This window comes from Malaclemys terrapin, chromosome 6, assembly GCF_027887155.1.
Source record: "Malaclemys terrapin pileata isolate rMalTer1 chromosome 6, rMalTer1.hap1, whole genome shotgun sequence".
Lineage (NCBI taxonomy): Eukaryota > Metazoa > Chordata > Testudines > Emydidae > Malaclemys > Malaclemys terrapin.
The window spans coordinates 20,257,978-20,279,801 of record NC_071510.1 but is presented as its reverse complement, the minus strand read 5'-3'; the positions used below and the strand labels follow the sequence as shown (position 1 = coordinate 20,279,801).

The 21,824-nt window shown below is 38.1% G+C and overlaps 1 protein-coding gene across 1 annotated transcript in view; it reads right to left on the bottom strand.

Annotated features, from left to right (window-relative positions):
- Positions 1 to 1,085: 1,085 nt before the first annotated feature.
- Positions 1,086 to 21,824, bottom strand: part of CAAP1 (caspase activity and apoptosis inhibitor 1) — a 29,788-nt gene continuing 9,049 nt past the window's right edge. Inside the window, exons 5-6 of the mRNA XM_054032667.1 lie at positions 8,163 to 8,236; positions 1,086 to 1,940 (exon numbers count right to left, since the gene is read on the bottom strand). Of these exons, the coding sequence (XP_053888642.1) occupies positions 1,603 to 1,940; positions 8,163 to 8,236 (412 nt within the window). The 3' untranslated portion in view covers positions 1,086 to 1,602. The remainder of the gene's footprint in view (positions 1,941 to 8,162; positions 8,237 to 21,824) is intronic.

Here is a 21,824-nt window from a genome sequence, read left to right as displayed (position 1 = left end):
ATACGAATCCTCTCAGCTGCATTTAATAGTGTCCTTATTTTACAAGCAAATTTATGCTGCAATAGGTTGGTACTATTTTAAACAACAACAACAAAAATGCTTCATCTTTAAGACCACACAAAAAGAACCTGCTACCAAAGTCAATGCCCCCATATTTACCAACTAAAGGAAGCTCGTTCAAGTCTTGTAAGAACATCTTGGGCATTGTGCATCACTAAAACAAGGCCTGCAGATGTAAATAATGGAAAACATTTCAAATACAGCATATAGGAGTTACTAGTTTGTTTTCTTACTATTTAATAAACATCTCATTTGCTTATTTGCATAAGAAGCAAACAGAAAATCCAATATAGCAACATGTAATGAACCATTTATTTTATTTAACAATATTTAACAAGAATTAGACTCACACCTGGGATGTAACAAAAATCAAAAGTTTCTTTTAAATATACTTTCAATTATAAAAATAGCACCACTTCTAAACAATCAAAATTAATTTGTTGCAGTTACCAAATTATAGGAAAACAAGTTGTATAAAAGCAATTATTTATAAAGAAACATCCTTAAAATGAAGAATGAGTTTATGATTTTTGAATCCTTACAAAAATGCATAAAAATAAATTACACAGTCTTTCTAGAAAGCTATTTACAGGGGATCTGAAAAGATTAAATCAGTTAAATATCAAAAACTGGAGCTCAAAATCAGAAATCTTTAAACAGTTTCTGATCCGCTGCATTATCCAATCTCACAAGATGATGTGCTGAATTAACAAAATCTCACAATGAGAGAAACAAAGCATTCATTTTCCTGTTTTCAGCTGAGATGTACATGATAAAATAATTGTGGGAGGAGACGAGCCAAATAAAATGACCAGCAGTATAAAAACACCTACTAGCATAGTTTGTCACTGGAATTACTTTCTCTAACAATAATTAACTTAGATGGCTTACCGAAAAACATTCTTCTTAGCAATTTTAGCTCTCTAAAAATTAAGCATGCTGTTAATCTCCCAAAGTAAATTGTCATTCAATTTTAACTAGTTCATTTATATTCATAAAAGCTGGGGCCCAATGAGAAATAAACATCTCAAATCATATCAGAGTGTTGCAAGCAGATATGAGCACTGTCACGCCACAGAAGACCTCTTCAGAATAGTACCTTTTTAAGAAGCACATGGAAATCAAGTTACTTAAATTGCTAACGAGTTCAGGAGGAAAAAAAACCCAAATAAATTAGCAGTTTAATTGCTAACTACAGGAATTATGAAGAACCTACAGTGTTCGTTTAACCTTTATTAAAGGCACCCAGAATCCTGGCATAGATCTATGACTTCTGCACGATTCATGTCAAGTGATAACCCAGCAAAAAGAGACACTGATCTAGTGCAGTGTCAAACCAATCCATTTGTATAAGTCACAGAAGTAGCATGCCAAAGGCAATGAAAACCAACGATCAACAATTTAAGCCACAGGTCAGGATACACAAAAGGGTTTGAATGAGGAATGTCATGCCCAATCCAAATGCACTTTAGCACTGAAGAGAACAGACATCACACCCTTCAAAACAAATATAAAAAATATTAAAATGAAGCAAGCTTAGGGCTATTTTTTTACATCGCCAGCCTTCATCAGAGCCTTAATAGCCCTGGCCCTCATCTCAAGCTCCAGGAGCTCCAGCTGCTGTGCTGATGGCTGAACATCTTCTGATGGAGCAACAGCCAAGTTTGCTGCTTTAGACTCCTTTGGGCTGGATTCTGCCAACCCCAGTATCTCATTCACGCTTTTATCAATGTCCTTCTGAAGGTCATCTATCTGACCAGCTCCACTTCTGACAGCACTTTCTGGCACATCTGGACTCTCCTCTTCATTGCATGGGCCTTCTATGTCACTATCATATGCATCTGCATTTATGCTGAGGACATCACTATCTTCTCCCTTGCCTGTAACACAAATGTAACAAATAACCATGCAGTGCAGGGAGCCTAACAAAAAAATTCCCTTTCATCTTAGAAACTGCCTCTGCATAGAAATGTTTCTCTTCAGATTCAGAATATGACAAAAGCCATCTATAAATTACAGACAAGTATTTCCTCTTCTTTTCCCTCCCCCAACTTTTAAGACTGATTTAATTTAGACAAGTTTTAATGCATTTTTTATTCCAATTTAGAAAAACATGCAATATACCAAAGCAGCAGTGCCTGAAAAATTTATTCCATCATATGGAGTTACATGATCTATTTTCCTAATTAAAAATGTCATAAGGTTTTATATTACAATGAAGCTTCTGCATTACAAAATCAAAGCTGATGTGGGGAACAGTTTATTATTTTAGAAGTAAATTTAATTCTCAAAATGCAGTTTAAAAATACTTTGATTACTTTACAAATTACCATAAAGGAAAAACACCATAGCCAATGACGATGCAAAAGTCATACAATTATCTAAGCCTTTTAGTGAAGTATTTCAGATGGATTTGGGTCAGCTCAGTAAAATTATAAGAGAAATGCTGGTGATGGTTTTTATTTTTCATTAAAAGCAGAGGTTTATTAGGACGAGTTTAATTAGAAAAAGCAGTATATTAAGTAAAACTAGCAAAACCTCCATCACCAATACTCACAACTTCACCGTAAAGAGAGAGATACTATCATTCTTGACACCTTGGCTCCGCAACTACTTGGTGCTTGGGCATCATTTTTATCTTTGGATACGCTCTGATAATATTGCTTAAAATAAATATTGTTATTTATTACAACAAAATGGCAAAGTTACTGATTCCGAGGGTTTAATAGTGGCTCCAGGTAGGGTCATTATACAATAGTTAAGGCTGTTAATTCATAAATAGTCTTAAAAATGAAATTCTAGATTTAAATAAATGCATTTTAAAAATACAAATAACTTTTCACTGTGTGCTGAAGATATAAGGCAAAAGGTACATTCATACACAGTAAGGTCCTGTACTGCATAACGACAAAACAAAATGATAGTTTCAGAGCATATCAGCATTAGGATATAAACATCTAGATAGCATAACAATGCTTAGTAATTTTCCTTTTTTAAACTTCCCTTTTTAAAATTAGCCTTTTGCCAACTGCTTTAAAAATGTTTCCTTTCCGTGGATGACTTTTAAGAATTACTAGTTTTCTCCATCTGTTCTTTTAGCTCCTAAATCTCAAATCTCCAAGGCTGGGAAGCATTATTGATCTGCCAGTATTGCTCATCAACAACAAAGCCACTGATATACTAGAAACCAATGCAGTACTTCCTCTGTGAATTGCTGTTCTTGGACACCAGGCAATTTGAGTTTTACTAAAGCTCAGGTTATAAAGAATACATTGATAATGTAGTCTAATACAGCAGGGAGCCGGGGTTTGATGCCTTTAACTAATTGTCTTTGTATCTCTGGGATTTTCCTCAAGATGCTCACATTTAATATTTTATTGTTGCAAAACTCACAGAAAGGATTTTGCTAATCATTCTAAATACTAATGACAATTCCCCTGAGAGCATATGTTTTAGTCCCAACATGAACCATTCTCCCTCCCTCTTCAAATAACAGCACAGTATGCATCTCTGAAAGAAATTTTAGAAGTCTGCCTTTAGAGATGCTTGTTCATATTTTGGTGCCTTTGGTTGTATAGCATATAACCAGAATGCAGCTACATGGGTGAGAGGCATTTCTGGAAAACAGGAAGGAGAACTGAAAAACTCTCCATACCCATAATGGGCCATATTCCCCTTGAACTTTGCACAGAATTCCTTTCATTCGATGAAAATTCTGTGTGAAGATTAGCAGGTAGGATATGGACAACTGAAATTAAAATGTCTGGTTCCAAAATAAGTTTAAGCAACAAATTTTGCCAGAGATCAATTTTTACTTTTAAGTGAAGAAGAACGCATTAGAAAACTCTACCCCTTCTATTAAACTGTTAGAAGAAATGCTTTTTGGAGTGTGCGCATGTTTGCATATGAGCAGGGAAGGAAAATCTTTAGAAAAATATATTTTTCTTGGCTTTTATGACATAACTGTTGTCCTGAGGGGGTGAAAAATCAATATTGAACACCAAGAAAAATATATAATAAATGCACTTTCCTTGCTTAAAAAAAGAGGAGGAATGGCATTTCATCCAACTACCTAGTCAACAATAAGTTTCCTTAAGTTGTTTTATAAACACTAGAGGCATATTTAAGATAGTCAGTTGGGTTTTATTTACCCTAAATAAAAACTTAAACCTGCGTGCTGGTATAAAAAGAGTTCAAAAGAAACATACACATCCTCAATTCTGGAGTTTTGGTACAGATTTAAGAAAGCACACAAGTCCCTATTCAGGACTTAAGTGCTGTCCAAAATAGGGATGCTTTTCTGAATCGAGGCCTTAGCTACTCAACATGTGCAGTCCCAGATTTGTAACTTCAGTTACTGAACATGGATGTAAACGGCATACGATGTGTAAAGCATACACAGCCACACGTTTCCAAGAGCAAGATCATCATAAATTTAGTCAGGTATGGGAAAATGGTCAAATTCCTATAAACTCTTGCTTCCAGAGATTAGCATTGTTGATCACATTGATATATAGGATTTTTGGTTTGTGGCACTTATTAGGTGAATTATGACTTTTTTGGGAGCAAAAACTGGTTATATTGGTTAAAACAATTTAACTCGATGAAAAATGTGTCCTCTTCTAATCCTCAACATCACATGGAGGAGTTTGCAGTAAGCACTGATATATAAGGCCCACCAGTCCCCTACTAAAGTCTTCAACACCACAGAAGTGATGTGTTTGAGGTAGTTTGCCGTCTCTAAAATGCCTTCACGGCAACCTCAAAAACTGCGTTTTTACCTCAGATGCAAGTTTCACTCGTCCTCTCTCTGCCTACAGAAAGGGATGAGTGGACTCTGAACAAAATCTTACTAACTTTAACTTCACAGAAAGAGGAATGGGAATCATTAAGATTAAGGAATGGAAATTTTTCTGTCTTGCTACGAAGCACCAGTCCATATTTACTTAGCACGACTACATTTCCATGGGCAAGAAAACAAACTGTATTTGAGGAGCCTAGTTCAAAGTTCAGAAGTTAAACTCTGAGCATGCTTAGCCTTACTGCCAATCTTCGCTTTCGAACTGATCAGAAAGAGGGGGTGGAAAAACCTGAACGTTACTAACAAACTGGGTCATTAATTCCTGTCCCACTGTCTGTATAGAATAAGGAGCTGCCCAGCCTGCAAAGGTACAGGCTGTCCTGGGTTTTTTCGAGAATTAGGAGTCTCCATGGCAGCACAGTGCACAGTAATCACACAACCACTGGCCTACAAATGTTGTTTAATTAGCCGATGAGCTTCATTTCCCTCTTTTGCGGTTGTAATTTTACACAGTAATAAAAGTCTCAGATGGCATTTTTCTCATTATCTTTTTCATTTAGATAGCTTGTACTTATTCCTTCAGCTACAGTTGTGAAATTCATTTTAGCACACTTAATTCCTTTTTAAACCATATTTTACTCACTTCTGCTTAGCCCGCTTTGTTTTCTACCTTTTTTTTCCCTATAGCATCACAGGCTCCAGCATGGAAGAAGAATGATTACTAAGTTATATTTTACAATTTATGCCCAAATTCTCAAAAGCTCTTTAAAGCTAACATCTTGAGAAGCGCTGCTGTCATTGCCCAAAGCCATCATGATACCGTGGTTGATAAAGTCATAAAAAAGGACAATGAAGCAATCACCTGCAGCAGTCATCAATTCCCTGAGATAGCACAGAAAGAGTGGAAGAGGTCTGCAGGAAATCTGTCAATTCCGAGGTCACTCCATATAGTGCAACAAGCAATATTTAAAGTGTTTCTCACAAAGTCATGGCATGCTGCTCCTAACAATTTTGCAGCTTTTATGACATTCTTACTTCCTCCCTCCATTTAAATCCCCTCACTAGCTACTTCAAAAAAATAAACCATTTGCAAAGCTGTTGAGATAGGACTCACAATTGTGAAATAGAAGTTGCAGGAAGCAAATAATATTGGCTCCTCATAAGAGGAATACAGTTCATGAGAATCTGCAGCATTTACTGATTTGAAAGTCATTTCTGACATTACTATGTATAGTAAGTCCAAATGAAAATAAACAGGCTGAGATAGAAGCAGCTATAATTCTAGTGTCATATATAAAATAATATTGGCAGTTGTTACACAGTGTTCATGAAATAGCCGAGCTAAAAGAGGAGCTGAGGCAGGTTAAAAGCAGCTTCCAACGTACAGTAGGGAATCAAAAGTACATCACTATCTGTCTTAGTATTTTATCCAGTGCCCATCACAGCAGTACATGAATGCTTAACCCAGTGCATTTCTGTCTGTCCTAAAAAAACAAAGACACTAGAATCACCAGAATGATTCTATAATGAATGATTCCATAGTGATAATGAAAAGCTGATTTTGTACCTCTCTTTCCTGAAAGCTAAAAAAAAGAAGGCTCATCTGTCCCCACCTGATCACCAAAAGCTGCCATATCGGTGCGATCACACCAAATGCTGGCTTGTTTGTATTTCTACTCTCAAAATTTGGAACTCAAGAGTATTGCTCAGTTTGCACTTGGAGTACAGAAGCATGGTACTCCATAACTTTCTTTTAGATAAGGCCCCAAATAATCACTGCCTTTAAAGAGATATGTACAATACAGACCTTCCCTACGTACAGTTTGAACCTGCAAAGTGAGTAACACTTTCAGAAACACTGACTAAGTGAAATGAACCGAATTCAGCAGAGATAGATCTTTGGCAGCAAGTTGTAAAGGGATTATGTCGAGTGATGGAATGCCAACTATGGTCACACCAGCATCAAGAAAAAGGAATTTGAAAGAATCCAAAGGAAGGTGATCAGTATTTAGAATGATTTACATCCAAAGAGAGAGAGATGATCAAAGTTCATCTTCAGCTGGATGGCCAGAAATGAGAAGCAGGAGAGTGGGAGGGCCTGCAGTCTTGCTTCCCCTCATCTATACTCCCTTCTCCCACAGCTGAGTTATTAACTGTGCTCCTGCAGAGCTTCAGTAATGCTCCCCTAGCAACAAAGAGCTCCAGTCCTGCAGGACTCAGAGGGGCAGGAGTGGGATGGGAACCAGGATTGCAGATCCTCTGAACCAGCCACACAGCCTAGGAGAAATCAGGTGGCTGCTTATTTTGAAAGTAAAACTCTACTGCCATCCTTTCTCCTTCCGTTGGACCTGTGCTCAGGGAAGAGGCTTTAACAATATCTGCTGGGAGCAAGAAGAATGCCTATAGGAAGGCAGGACTCCGCACAGAGTGTGATACTGAGAACTGCATGGACCCCAAGCTGAGGCAGGATTTGGGTTGGTTTTTAAAGGGTTTGTTTTTTGCTTATAGCTACTTGTTTTAATTTATGGATCTGAAGATATGCTTCTGCTGAAAACTGCTTTGTCAGTTCACCCCACTAGTTAAAAATGGACCTACAGTCTACTTCAGGACAGTTACTATTATGTTATTAGGACTTGAAGTTCTGGAGGAATTAGGAAGAGCAATGAATGGCTAGTTGCTTATACAACAGATTTACCTAATCGCTTGCTGCTGCAAATGGTTATCTTACTGAACAAAGTGAAAAGATAGCATCAGCTTCATGATAAAAATACACTTCCCCAAAACCTTTCAATTTAATTTTTCCTACAGAGTCCAGGGAAGAAACAGGAGGATCTTAAGATCCTGGTCTAGTGATCCAGCACTAGTAGGGTCTAAATATACATAAACCCCACCAAACTCTCTTCTGCCACAACAGATCACTATGGGTACAGTGCAAAAATGAACAGTGGGGAGGACTTTTGAATGTCAATATTTCAGCATGAAGGCAACAAATGCCCCCATGTCATTCAAAAGAACACTCTGCTCCTATTGGAGCATCAATGGGAATTCTGATTGCTCAGCACTTCTGAAAATTAGGCCCATGTTTTGGGTTTTGTTTTTTTGTTTTGGTCTTAAAAAAGTGATTACTCATTTTTTCCATTTCTATACTGTCTAGGTGGCACAGATGTCTGGGAGCATTTGATTCCACGGAGGATGCGTCACTGTTATTATTACTCCAGTTCAAGTATCCAGGCTGACAGTCACTGGCTATTGAAATGATCACTACCAAGAACACAAGACTTTAGCTTTCTCTAATACATACCTTGTTTTGACTCCAGACCTTCCAGTTTGCTGTCTTCCCTCAGAGAAGAAGTAGAATCTACATTGTTGTCTTGTCTGGAAACAAACAAGAACACATTTTAATTTGCACATTTTATTATATAAAGTGAGGAAGACTATTTCAAAGAAACATTTCCTTTACATTAGCGTGTAGTATTTGTTGATAGCCTGAATAAGGCAGGTTCTGTATGAAAGGGGCCAACAAGAGTTTACATATACATTATAACTATTTTAAGCACTTTACAACACTATGGTATTTTTCTGCTTTCCTCAGTGACATACAAGATCAAAGTTAATTATCCTCATTGCACTGGTCCTACAAATGAATAATCATAGTTGGCAGCATCTTCCCAATATGGAGGTGCTTATTTGCAAAATGCAGCATAAATTGTCACAGGCAGGAATTTCGAAAATCTAGTTTCAGTTGCATTCAAGGGATATTTGCTGTTTACTTTTAGAATTAAGTAGCTATTTTCACCCTCACCAGAAACTAATGTTACCACTGAAGAATTGCTTTTAAAAAGCAAATTCAGCCAGACTATTGACCTGGGTTCAATATCTATTTTCCCTACCTTAAAAGATTCACCTTTTTTTAATTCTAAGATTCCTACACCCTCCCACTCTAAGGTGTCAAGCCTGGAATTACTTCATGTTGCACAGCAGCAAACAAAAAATAGCCTAAGAGCCCTGGAAACACATTTGTGGCCTGCTATCTACCTACAATTTTCAAATGACATTATTTATACAAAGCGGGGAAGTGTAAATGAGAGATTGTTAGATGCGCCTGAAAAGGGCAGACACTGCTTACAGCAAGATCCTGAAATCATAAGAGAATCCAATTGTTGAGTTTAATGAGCATTTTGGCAGTAAAATTATTTTATATTCATCTACCCAATTTCATACCTCAGCTGTTTTCTTGTCTAAAGTTTGTGTAGTATGTATTATATTAACATGTAATCAAAGCAACCAACCTGCTTGTAGGTATTAAATGGGACCATAAAAAAAAGAGATAGTATTACCATAGATCTTACCATATTCTAATTTCACAGTTTCAATACTCAAGACTTAGTTACATTTCAACTATGGCCTTATACAAGTTTTTTCTTAACAAGGTGGCTGCAGATCTGTTTTTCTATTAAATAATCACAGATGTGTTTCTGTTTAGAATGTCAGGCTAATAAAACTGGGAGGGAATCTCTTCATTTTGTACAGCATTTCTAACCAGCCCCAATTTGCTACACAGATGCAAAAAAGGGTACATCTATTTTGATGGCTACTTCCCCCACTAGTAGTAGACATTGTAATCAATTCTGATTGGCCCTCCATTTCTCCCACAAGTTTGCACAGAAAGACATGCATATAGTGATCACAACAATGCAAACAAATGCTTAGGAAGGTGACTGGGCATTTGCACACACAGATGCAATAGTTGTGCAAAAAAATGAATGTTTGTCTTGATAGCACACAGTCACTGTATCTTTTGCAAGATACTGGGTGAGGATCATGCGCTTCCTTGCTCTCTCTAGTATGTTTCCTACCTGCTGAAGCTGGGTGAGATGTTATTCCAAATCCCAAGGTTTCAATTCTGTTTGGCTCTCCATTTCCAGCAGAAGGATGGCAGAGGGGGTAGAGATAAGAAGGAAGAGAGCCCAAGTGGGGAAAGAGCTATGCTGAACAGAGAGCTTGTTTATGTGAGCTTCCCTCGTCCTAGGAACCACCCAAATGTTTCCCCACAGAAATGATTTTTGCTTTGTCTCTGGAAGGTCAGACATTTCAGGCTGTATTAGCTCTTCGATGCTATATCCAAAACCAGAAATTCTAAGAGAAAATTAATTTTGCTTTAATGTGATCTTTTAAACATGTTAAGCAGGTTCTTAGACTTTCCTTCCTTCCTGCCCCAGCCTCAGGGGGCGAGGAGGGGGAGGGTTAACACAACCCAAAAACTTGCACTCTTCCCTATTGCCAAGGAGAGTAACTGACTGGCTGTTTCCATTGCTGATGGCGACGTTGCTCCTTGGCAAGCAGCAGGGTCAGCTCTGACACAATCAAATAGTTTCCAGGGAGAAAGATGCCAAGCAGTGTCACCTCTGCAGTAATAAAGCTTCTGCTGCCCTGAGTCTTAAAGCCAAAATATCATTCAAGAATCAGAATCACCCCTTTGGCTGCAACCTCACAGCAACCCCTTATTTCTAACTATGCAGTTTGCTTTAAGTACAAGTAATAGAAATAGCTACATTTCTTTTTACCTAACAAAAAATAAAGACTTTTCTGTCAATTGGAAATTATGTAGCAAAACCTGCTGCAGAATGTGTCCCTGATATTTAGACCATATCAACTGTTTTAGAAAAAAAAAAAAAAAAGGAAAAAACAGCATCCTTGCTGTAAAGACCACCTGCTGTCAAAAAAAGGGTCCCAAAGGCAATCTTTTACAATACATTTTATTTTATCATAATAGGTTGGGTTTGACTGGATTGCTGATGAAACTTCACCAGCTGGATTTTAATAAGTAGGTGTCATGCACCATCTTGTGGCCAAGCAGTGGCAGAGCAGTCTATATTTGCTTTATTTTCTTAATATTAATAAAAAGAATTCAAATGCATAAGGACAGTGGGCTAAAGTCAGTCACTCTTAATTTACACCGGTGTAAAACAGCAGACACCCAGCAGCCAAAAGCAGATACAAAAGCGGGGCAAACTTCAGCATATCCCCCAGGTGTGGGGAGCAGGAGATATGCTGGATCTAACACTAAGGCAATGCCTTGGAGGCTGCAGGCCTCATATCCTCATTTTCCATATCAACCTTGGCTAACAAGTGGCTGCTAAAGTTTGCAGTTCCCTGTGCCTCCTGGCTGTTGGGAACGAAAAGAGTCAGAATCAGGGAGTCATGCTCTATGAGGGAGTCAGTGCTAATCTTCGAAGTCAGCCACAGCTCTCTCCTGCCCTCCTTTTTCAGCTGATTCCCTCCTCTCATCCTTCCAATTTTGGTAAATTAGCTCCTCCACTTCCATTTTTCCCTTGGGTCTCCTTGCCATTCTCCCTTGTTTTGGTGGTGTTCTATTGCATTTTATACATTTTTTTAAAAAACAGAGGTTGGAAGGACCCTCTCTACCAAAACAATAACACCTTCCCTCTTTTGCTGCTTGCTGTTGACAGCAGCTGCAAAGTGAAGCGTACCTAATTCAGTGGTTTTCAACTTGTGGTCCATGGATCCCTGAGGGTCTGCAGACTATCTAAAATTTCCAAATTCGTCCACACCTTTATTTGAATTTTTTTTAGGGGGCTGCAATGAAAAGAGGTTGAAAACCCTGGCCTAGTTCTTTTAGGCTGCTCATCTCCTTCCTTTGGAAGGACAAGGAAGGTAAATTTACAAGAGTTAGGGCTAGTCTACACGGCAGCACTTTAACGTGGCTTGTATGGACACGGCAGAGCACTGGGGGAGAGCTCTCCCAGCGCTCTAAAAAAAAAAAAAATCCACCTCCAAGAGGGGCGTAGCACCCAGTGCTGGTGCACTGTCTACGCTGGTGCTTTACAGAGCTGAAACTTGCAGCGCTCAGAGGGATTTTTTTCACATCCCTGAGTGAGAAAGTAACAGCGCTATAAATTGCCAGTGTAGACAAGCCCTGAGTTTCACTTTACAGACTTCCTTCTAAGCTAGCAAAGGACTTCCCACACCGAGCTTTCCTTGGCAAGGCTCAAACAGTTATTTCAGATTTTCTTCTCTGTTTCACATAAGAGAATCAAGTTTTACAGGACAAGAATTAATACATACACATCATCTTAGATATTCCTCTTGGAAGAAGTATCAGGGAAGGTGGTTTGTTTTTTTTCCCCCAAGAGGATGACGACAGATGAAATAAATAATAAGCACTAGTTATGTTACAGAATTGGACTCCAGACTGATCTGACTTACTAGGCCAAGGTTTCAAGACCCAAAATTCAGCCTCCAAAATATGTCAAAGGGTCGCATGGGAGGCCCAAGATGTGTGTGACAGGGGAAGGGTTCAGGGAAGCCCAGGGTGTGTGTGACTGTGTGCACGCGCGCAGAGATTACCCTGCACTCACCCCTACAGAAGCAGCTCCAACAGCTCTGGCTGAGCTCAGCTGTATGCACTGCAACCTGATTCATGGGCTCTCGGTGTCCAAAAAGAATGAGAAACACTGTAATAGATTCTCCTTGCTACACATTGAGAACAGTCAGAGCCTGATTTTGAGAAGCAGACTCATTTTGCAGGCATGATTTTGTACTTGCAATTAACTATGCCTGTAATTCAATGCCCTTCAATCACTAGTCTCTGTGATTAACAGATGGAAACAGGCTATTAGACATCTATGGATTTTTGGTGCAGTTGTGCATGTGGTTTGTGAATATAAAATCAAAGAACAGGGTGAGGCCCTTAAAAAAAAAAAAAAGACAGGGCCTAAGTTTTGAGGAACTGTATTTTCTTGCATGCAAAACTTAATTGCAGTGAACAAGTCTTTTGTATTATCACAGTGGTCTGTGAATTACTATTAAAAATCAACATATTAAACATCAGTGCTGGCAATACTTGGTATAGTCCCTACCAGCATTATGCACTATGCTCAAGATTATTTGCATGATCCGGTCCTATATTTAGATAATCAAATATTCATGAGGGCCAACTAGTATTACAAAGTTGTAATCAAAACCGATATGTCTTTAGGTTTCAAAAATTATATACAGTATTAAACACTGCAACCAAAATTTACAAATTTGTTTAAGCAAGAGAGCTATCTGTATAAAAGCCGCAATGCTCATTTTGAAAAATAGCAACACGCAACTGTTTCTGAAGCAGATTAAGGAGCAAATTTTTATAAATGTACCAAAATCCCTGTGGTTGATGTTTTCTTTGAACGGAAAGTCCAAGGTACTTTTTATTACATTTTGCATTAGAAAGGGCATAACATTAATCGGAATGACAGGATGTGCCTCAGTAAATTTGGACAAATGCAAAACAAGCTATGAGTGTCAGACTAACATAGCAAAAGCCTTGTTTTCTTGTGTTCTATATACTACAAAGTAAAAAGAAACAAAGGACATTACATTGCTTACAGCTTTTATATGTTGCCTATGTTCACAAACAAAACTGCTTCAAGTACTGTGTTTCTGAAAATTCTTGAACTGCTTACAGTATTTTCTAGTTTACAACTTGTCTTGGAATTATAAACTAATTTAATGCACTATACTAGAAAGAAACTTTTTAAAAAAAAAATAACGTATTTCATAAAGTTTGAGGGGTCAAATTCTGTGTAGAGGAGCAATTTTTTTCGTATGATCACAAAGATAGGGGGTCCTATACTAGCCTACAATAGATCCTCTTCAGATAACAATGGGAGATTTATATCAACTTCCAGGGTTGAACAAGGCCCTTAGGTAGCAACTAAATTTGTGTTAGTAAAGTTACCGTTGTACGCTGCATCACAGTGGGGGGAAAAGCAAGCACGATACTCTCCCTGATTTGTGCACACAAATGTAGAAACTATGCAAGCTAGGTGAACTATTGCACAACAACCTTATTTGAATAATTGGCTCTAAAATGCCATCATTAAACTCAACAACCCATGTTATTTCAGAAAGTCTGTGAACTGTGGAAGACAACACTGCATCACTTACACTTGATTTCCATTTGGCAAGTTTTCTTTCTTTGCAACCATAAGTACTATAATTTTTTTTAAGTGACCACTTTAGATTCTACAGAATCTGATTGGCATGAAAGCTGGTTAAATATCTTACATAGGACCAGAGATGAGTGTCTGACACCACTATGCTGAGTCTCAAAGAAAATTATAAAAGTATAGCATATCAGAGATAGTGCCTACTATCCACAATTCACTAAAGAATTGTGCTGGACGACCAGATAAGGCACTTCCACCACCCACGCTGGGAGAACAGAAAGGAAATGAACTAATAAAAGGGTCCATCTAAAGATCGGAGATTGTGTGACGTTTTCATTAAGAAGTTACAGCAATGTCCTACCAGTAACTAGAAATAGGAGTCAATTTAAACAAAAAAACAAAACAAAAGGATTATTCCCCAGCTTTCCTTCCTTAGATCAGAAGCTCAAGCCTCCTCAACATCTGATATGGTTTTTATCTGGAGGTAGTACTTACCTGATTGACAAGAGCTGCTGTATCTGGTGAGTATTTTCTTGGTCTAAATCCTTTTATTTTGTATCTCCTTTTCCCTTCCTCTGTTGTATACAACTTCCTCCTCACCTGCACATTTTTCCCCACTCCCATTTGTCCTCTTGCCACCTGCATATGCTTTTCCCTCTTCCCCAATCACTTCAAAATATTAGATGTTAGTAATTATTTGTGTCCAATGCAATAATTGTTTCTAGCATCTAAAGCCAGGCATGATACAGATGTGAAGCCAATACACTAGACTGCGTACAACTGGACTCAGACCAAGACAGAGAACAGGAACGTCATTAGTGATGTAGATGGAGATATCCTCCTGTCAACTGACGGAGGGCAGACATGCATCCTTTCTTCTGGAGCTTTGTGTACCATTTGACACAGCAGATCATGAAATGTAGTTGTCCCACATGACAGAGGTGGCAGAAACCCTGGGGAAATGTACTAAAATAGTTTGAGTCCTTCCTTCAAGGACACACCCAAAGGATAGTGATGGAAAACTGCACCTGTACCACCAGACACCCTCACTTGCCAAGTATCACAAGGATCTTTTTTTCCTCCTGTTTTATTCAATATTTACATATAACCACTAGAAGCACTGGCAAGCAGGGTGGATAAAAATCAATGATTTTAATAAATAAATAAATAAATCGGATTTTTATTTACATTGGATTTTTTTGATAAAAATGCTTTTTGAGGGAAAAAACCTATCTAAAGATAGTTTTAATTAAGATATATTAGCGCTCAAAGATATCTCATCATGGAATAGGGATTATAAATTCTAACTCTATAGTATGAGACAATATATTCATGTAATGTTTAAGAAAAGTTTTGTAAATGAGTTCCAATAGTTCATGGCTTAGGGACCCAATATTATGGGGTCCCAGGGGCTTCTGAATAGATTATTTAGGTTAATCTTTCCATCTATCCAATGGGATTCAGTGCTCAGTCTAGAAGATACCAGCAGAGATGCTTAGTTTTGCAGTTCTCAAACTTTACATTTGTGTCTCCAGAGATAACATAACATGCTTGTTAACAGCAAAAATGTTTTTAAATAAATTACAATTTCACCTTTAAAGTAGTACTGAGTGTCAGTGAATGCAATGAGCAATACTAAATGAGCAGTATGGTAATAATAATTAAATAACTGCATTGACTTATTTTGTTTAGGAGAATCCATCAGGATTCTGAAGACTATCCACCTTCAAGATCACCATCATTTTCTATAGTTTCAGAGTTATCTGCCAATGATAGTGTTTCAGTTACATCATGTATGTCACATAGCAACAGTATATCACCTGCAGCAAAAAGAAAAAAAAAAAAAATCTCCAGAATCCAGAAAAAAAAAACAGATAAGTTTGTGATAAGAACCAGCAGATTACAAAAAGAGGTAATTGTTGAAAAAATTTCCCGGTTTGTTTATTCAACAAACTCTTTCCGTATGATTGAGAACCCACACTTCATTAACATGATTCAGTCATTAAGACCAGGATACAGTCCACCCAGCAGAACAGATGTCGCAAGCAAATTGCTAGATAAGGTGTATGAAAGAGAAATTGAGCAGTGTGCAAAAAGGTCTAGAGAGCGAAACTGTTAACCTGAGTGTTGATGGGCGGAGCAATATCCACAATAATCCTGTGTGACAACAGGAGAAGGGAATGTCTTCCTTATAGAAACAACTGATACATCAAGAAATGCGCACACAGCAGAGTACGTACAAGTAGCAGCAGTAAAGGCTATAACAAACTGTGAAAAAAAGTTTAAACGTCTAGTACGCAGCTTGGTCACAGACAATGCTGCAAATGTATCCAAGATGAGAAGAAATTTAGAAGAGAGTTCCAAGCTAATAACATATGATTGCAGAGCTCATTTGATGCACCTTCTAGCCAAAGACTTCAGTGTTCCAGAAATAAAGGCTAATGTTGTTGAAATTGCAAAATACTTCTGTAACCACCACTTTGCAGCAGCTGCTCTGAAAAAAGTGGGAGGAACCAAGTTAACTCTTCCACAAGAGGTGCGATGGAACTCAGTAGTGGATGGTTTTGAGCACTACAGAACAGGCCTAATCCGATGACAGTTTGTGGACAAAATCGTGAAAAAATAGATGGCACTGTCACAGCCAAAGTTCTCAACATTGGGCTTAAGAGAAATGTTGAAAACATGCTGAGTACCCTGAAGCCTATTTCAGTAGCCTTGAACAAAATGCAGGGAAACAGCTGTTTTATTGCTCATGCTGTTGAAATCTGGAAGGAACTGAGTGAGATCTTAAAAGGAGAAATATGCAATGACAGAGTTAAATTACAAGCATTAAAAAAAACAAATGGGACAAGCACTATCCCTAGCTCATTTTCTTGCAAATATTCTCAATATTCAGAACCGGGGATTAAACCTTAACTGCTGAAAAAGAGGAGTTGGCTATGACATGGACATCCAGCAATTGTCCTTCCATAATGCCAACTATAATAAACTTCAGAGCTACGGGTGAACCATTCAAGAAATATGTTTGCTGGTGATGTTTTAAAGAAAGTCACACTAGTGAACTGGTGGAAGTCACTTAAGCACTTGGATTCAGAGACTGTTCAAGTGATAATCTCACTTTTAACAGCAGTAGCTTCTTCTGCCAGTGTAGAAAGAATATTTTCTTCCTTTGGACTAATTAGTTCCAAACTGAGAAATTGTTTGGGACCTGAAAAAGCAGGAAAGCTTGTTTTTCTTTTCCAGATTATGAACAAACAGGAAAATGAAGGTGAAGATGACTGAGTTAGCTGCAGAAGCCAATATTTTAAGTTTCTCATGTTTCCCACGGCTGACATAGTCTATTTAATTTTTGTTTTCTTAAATATTTCACTTAACATTGTTTTTAACAAAAAAAAACTGATTTTAAAAAACTTGAATGTTTAACTAAATTAAAAAATTCATATGCTTATTTTGTTAAAATATATGTTTGCTGTTGAAGAAAAAAATCCAGAATACATAACGTTGTTGTTTTAGTTAAATAAAACAATTTATATGTCTGTCTGGTGATGTTCTCTGCCTAATACAGCATGGCAAGAAAATCCTCCAAATATTAATGATTAACCTGTTGAATTGGAGATAGTTTCCCTCCCAATGACTTAATATCTGCTTCAATTACCTTTGGTAAATGAAATAACCAAGCAATCATTCATTTTCTGATACAGCTGTAAAACAAAATAAATCACTTAAAAATGTATAGTGTGTACCTTATAAAAATGAAACCTACATCTATCTCTGAGTTGTGAAGAATATGTATTAAGGTTATAACACACAACAAGAATGCACTTTTATGTAGAAATCCCTTACTGACTAGTGATTTAAATCAATTTGATTTAAATCAAATCCATCCTGTTGGCAAGACATCATTGGCTCAAATGCCAACAACATGCAGATGACATACAGATCTATCCATCCTTCACAATATAAGAAAACTGTTGACTAATATGTATACATATGCAGGCTAGCCAGCATATCAATTTATGTATTATCCGTATCATACACATACAGATAAGTATGCATTAAGCACCAATAACATTAAACCAAATACTGTAACAATGATATAGCCTAAACTGACTGATACTATAACTCTGTTCAATATTCTAAGTTCCCAAAACTCCTTGCATTTGCTGAAGTAAGCATTTGACATAAGCAGATAGGAAACCTGTCAAAATCAAGATACATTCACTCTATGTCTTAGTACAAAACAGAGAAGTAACTTCACAGACCAGTACCTGGAATGCTAGTATCCAAAACCAAGATAAGTTTAAAAACAGAACAACAAGTTAAGGAACTGGGACAAAGTGATGGATTGGATTTTAGTGACATGTAAATAAAGGTGTAATTTTGGGATCACATCTTCTCGTAATACGAATATAACATCGCAGCACGAGACGGCTTCCCAGACACTGGTATCATACAGAACTCTTTTCCTGTACTATATTATTGGCTTACAGCAATAAACCAGACTGACATTGGTTTATCTGGCCTCTTGAATAAAGTTCATAAGGAACCAAAGTGTGGGCAGTCATCTAACTATACAATTTAGCAACACATCACCACCATTGCTATCAAGTTAGGTCAGTATTGGCAGAGATCAGCTCAAGGATGAACAGCTGGTTGATCCTAAACCAAAGCAAGATGGAGGTTATGCTGACTGACAGAAGAAAACAATTCAAGATTATGTCACAGTGCAGTGAAGACACATACCCATAATTGGTCAAGTAAGTCCTGAGTTTACAAGTGCTCTTGGACTTCCCTGCAACTCTATGCTGTCACACTCCAACATCTTCAAATAATGTATTCTACCACTGAAGGCTGGCTAGAAAACTACATCCCATACTGACAGACTATCACCTGACTTCAGTGACCTGCCCACTGGCCTACAGCAATGGAATCTACCCGGACAAGGACGAAGCTATTGGTTTACGGGAAACTCCAACTTGTACAAAATATAGCAGTGCACCTCATCGGCAGGAGGGAGGGGGGAATATTAAGCAGGAAGCGGTCTGTGAAATGCTGGATTCCCCCCTACAATTACGAGGTATGCTAGGAAGCTGTTCAAGGACAATAAGTAACTTGTATCAGAAAAGGGATTTTATCTAATATAGAAGTGTAAAGACTAAGGTTGAGCCTGTGTTTGTTTTCTGCATAACTGGTACATGTTTGCTTTCCCTTCCTATTTCATCTTTGAATCTGTGTTTTTTCTATTAAATAAGCCTTTTGTTTATTTTTACCCCAAGTAAGTCTCTGTTTGCAAACTGTGTGGAGGGCCAAAGTAAGCTGGTATCTGGGGGCTGGTTTCACACTTTGGGGGTGACAAACCAGGGGGAACAGTCCAAGTGTCCGGTAGTTAAGAACTCAGTGAGGATGGATTTGGGGAGACTCAGGACAGGAAGGCCTGTTGATGTCACCCTGCAAGGAGTAAGTAGGCTAGGGGAAGTTGAGACCTTGTGCTTGTGGGTAGGTTCCTCGTGTCAGAGATCTGAGCCATAGCAGCACAGTGTTAAGGCACCTGAAGATTACAGAGCAGGTGACAACCTCTTACTGGTCTGGGTGATCCCTAAAACATCAACATAAGACAGCACATCCATAAAAAAAAAAAAAAAAGAATATAAATCCACATGAAAGGAAGAACCACATGTGAAAATCTTGGACACAATGCTTAACATACTACAGCAAGGAGCTCTGATGTCATGATGATGGGTGCAGTATAAGAACCTGAATAGAATATCAGTGAACAGATAACACATGCTAATAGTGCTGCTCATATCTGATGTGACTAGCAGTACCTGTGTCCCAAATGGTATAGTTCAACATCCTATCCTATGGGAATAAAGACCAGCTGAGGATAATATGTCTGGGTGCAGTCCTGTATCTGGAAGCAAAATATGTTAGAACAAAAATAAATCTTCAAACTGTTAAGCTTCCTAAACAAAACCAAAGGAAAACTGCATCCATGAGAGTAAGGTGACCAAAAGCCTATAAGTAGTGACTGATTAAAAGCAAACATGTTACACTGAATATTTCCACACAGCAATGAAAAAAACCACACAATTACAGTTCTCACAGCAAAGATAACTTGACTGCATTACACATAGAGAATATACATGATTATTAGTTAGCGGTATCCAGTATATTGGCCCCCCATCTACCAACACACATAGTGATCCATCAAGGAATAGTTTGAGACACCTACTCTGGGTACACTCAGAGAAGGCAATTCAGGAAGAACATTGTTTGGAAGGCCTCCAGGCTTCTACAAGATGTTGTGAGAAAACCACCTGGCTCCTCTGCAGCCCACAGATACCAAGGAAAAAAGTATTCAGCAGCAACAACTGGGCGCTGCAGGGAGGGTCTTGCTGCTTTGTGCCCCCAATCTCTGCTTTGGAGGCTGTCGTGGCAGCAAAAAAATCTGCTGGTGGCCACTTTTGAGAAACACTGCCCTAATAGATCTGTTCCGTAGCTTCAGAGCTGTGTGCAGTTTCTTAACATGCAAATGTCAGATCTTTAATATACTATTTACAACACTGTTTGCTTCTTTGCTGCTGTTTTACAATACAACACCATTAAGCCAAAGGATTTGGGACATTCCAAGGTTTTTGCTAAATGAGGTCTAGTTAATTGAGGGAGCCAGTCAACTAGTATTTGTCTACGAAGCTGGCTAGCTGTTTCTTCCCTGTACTGAGGTTGGGAAGTGAGTTCTTCAGCTACTTGTCAGTCCCCCACTTTGCTTTCCTATTTTCCTTCAGCAGGTACCGATTCCCCAGTTTAGTCTTGTAATAGGTTCTGGGGGATTGCAAGAATACTTTTTTCCTTGGCATCTGTGGGCTGCAGAGGAGCCAGGTGGTGTTCTCACAACATCTTGTAGAAGCCTGGAGGCCTTCCAAACAATGTTCTTCCTGAATTGCCTTCTCTGAGTGTACCCAGAGTAGGTGTCTCAAACTATTCCTCCAAGGGCCAAGAAATCATGTTTTTAGCCCATTTCTGATTTACATCTAATTTGTCAGGTGCTGGGCTTGAGGCTCCATGAGGCTTGCTGAAAGAACACAGTGAGTTCAATTAATGGTTACGTAGAAATCAGAACCTAGATTCTCTTGGCTCCAGTTCCTCTGCTCTTAACTGCCAGGCCAGAGCACACAGCTTTCTTTTTATTTTATCAGATCTAATCACTGTGTGTATTCTGATATCCTTTGACAACTGACAAAAATTATGCCTTCAGTAAAACCCATCTATCCACAGAAATTTTAAAAGTTTACAAAAATGTTGACTTTGAATAGATGTGATTATTTAAAAAAAAGTCAGCAGGACTGAAGATGCAATCTAATTGATCAATGGTAATTCAAAGTATGATAAATCTTTGATTACACACTGGGACTGTTCTTCACATCTACATGTCTATGAAAACAGAGAAGACAAATGGGATTTAAAAAAAAAAAACTTTAATGTAGTCTCATTAATATAATTGAGGAATATAGAAAAGGTAACAGTTTACATGAAGCAAGTCACTTCAACCCAAAAGCTGTACTGAACTGGTTTTGATCTTACACAACTTAACATTGTTTATAATCCCTGGAAAAATGTTAAATGTACTTTAACATCAGCTTTTCTGTTATTTCCTGAAGAGTGCCATATTCAAGCGGTCTACTCCCTGATATGGTGCAGTTCCGACTGAAAGACTGTTTTCTAAAAGCTCTTACTGTCTTTCAACTTCAATTTATATTCATTTGTAAATGGCTTGGAAAAATTACTTCACACAAACTGGCCCAAAGATTAAGCCTACTTAGGTGCAAGATACTGTGACCACATCCCCTGCCTGCACCTTGTTCAGGGACTTCATCCTTTGCAGGAACCTGTGGCTTGTATGCAGTTCTGATGTTTTCCAACTCCCCCAGAATTCTCTTTGACTACTAGGAGGGAGAAAAGAAACCTTTGTCTGTTCCTCTTTCTCCCCCACCCATTCTCAGGTATACTGGCTG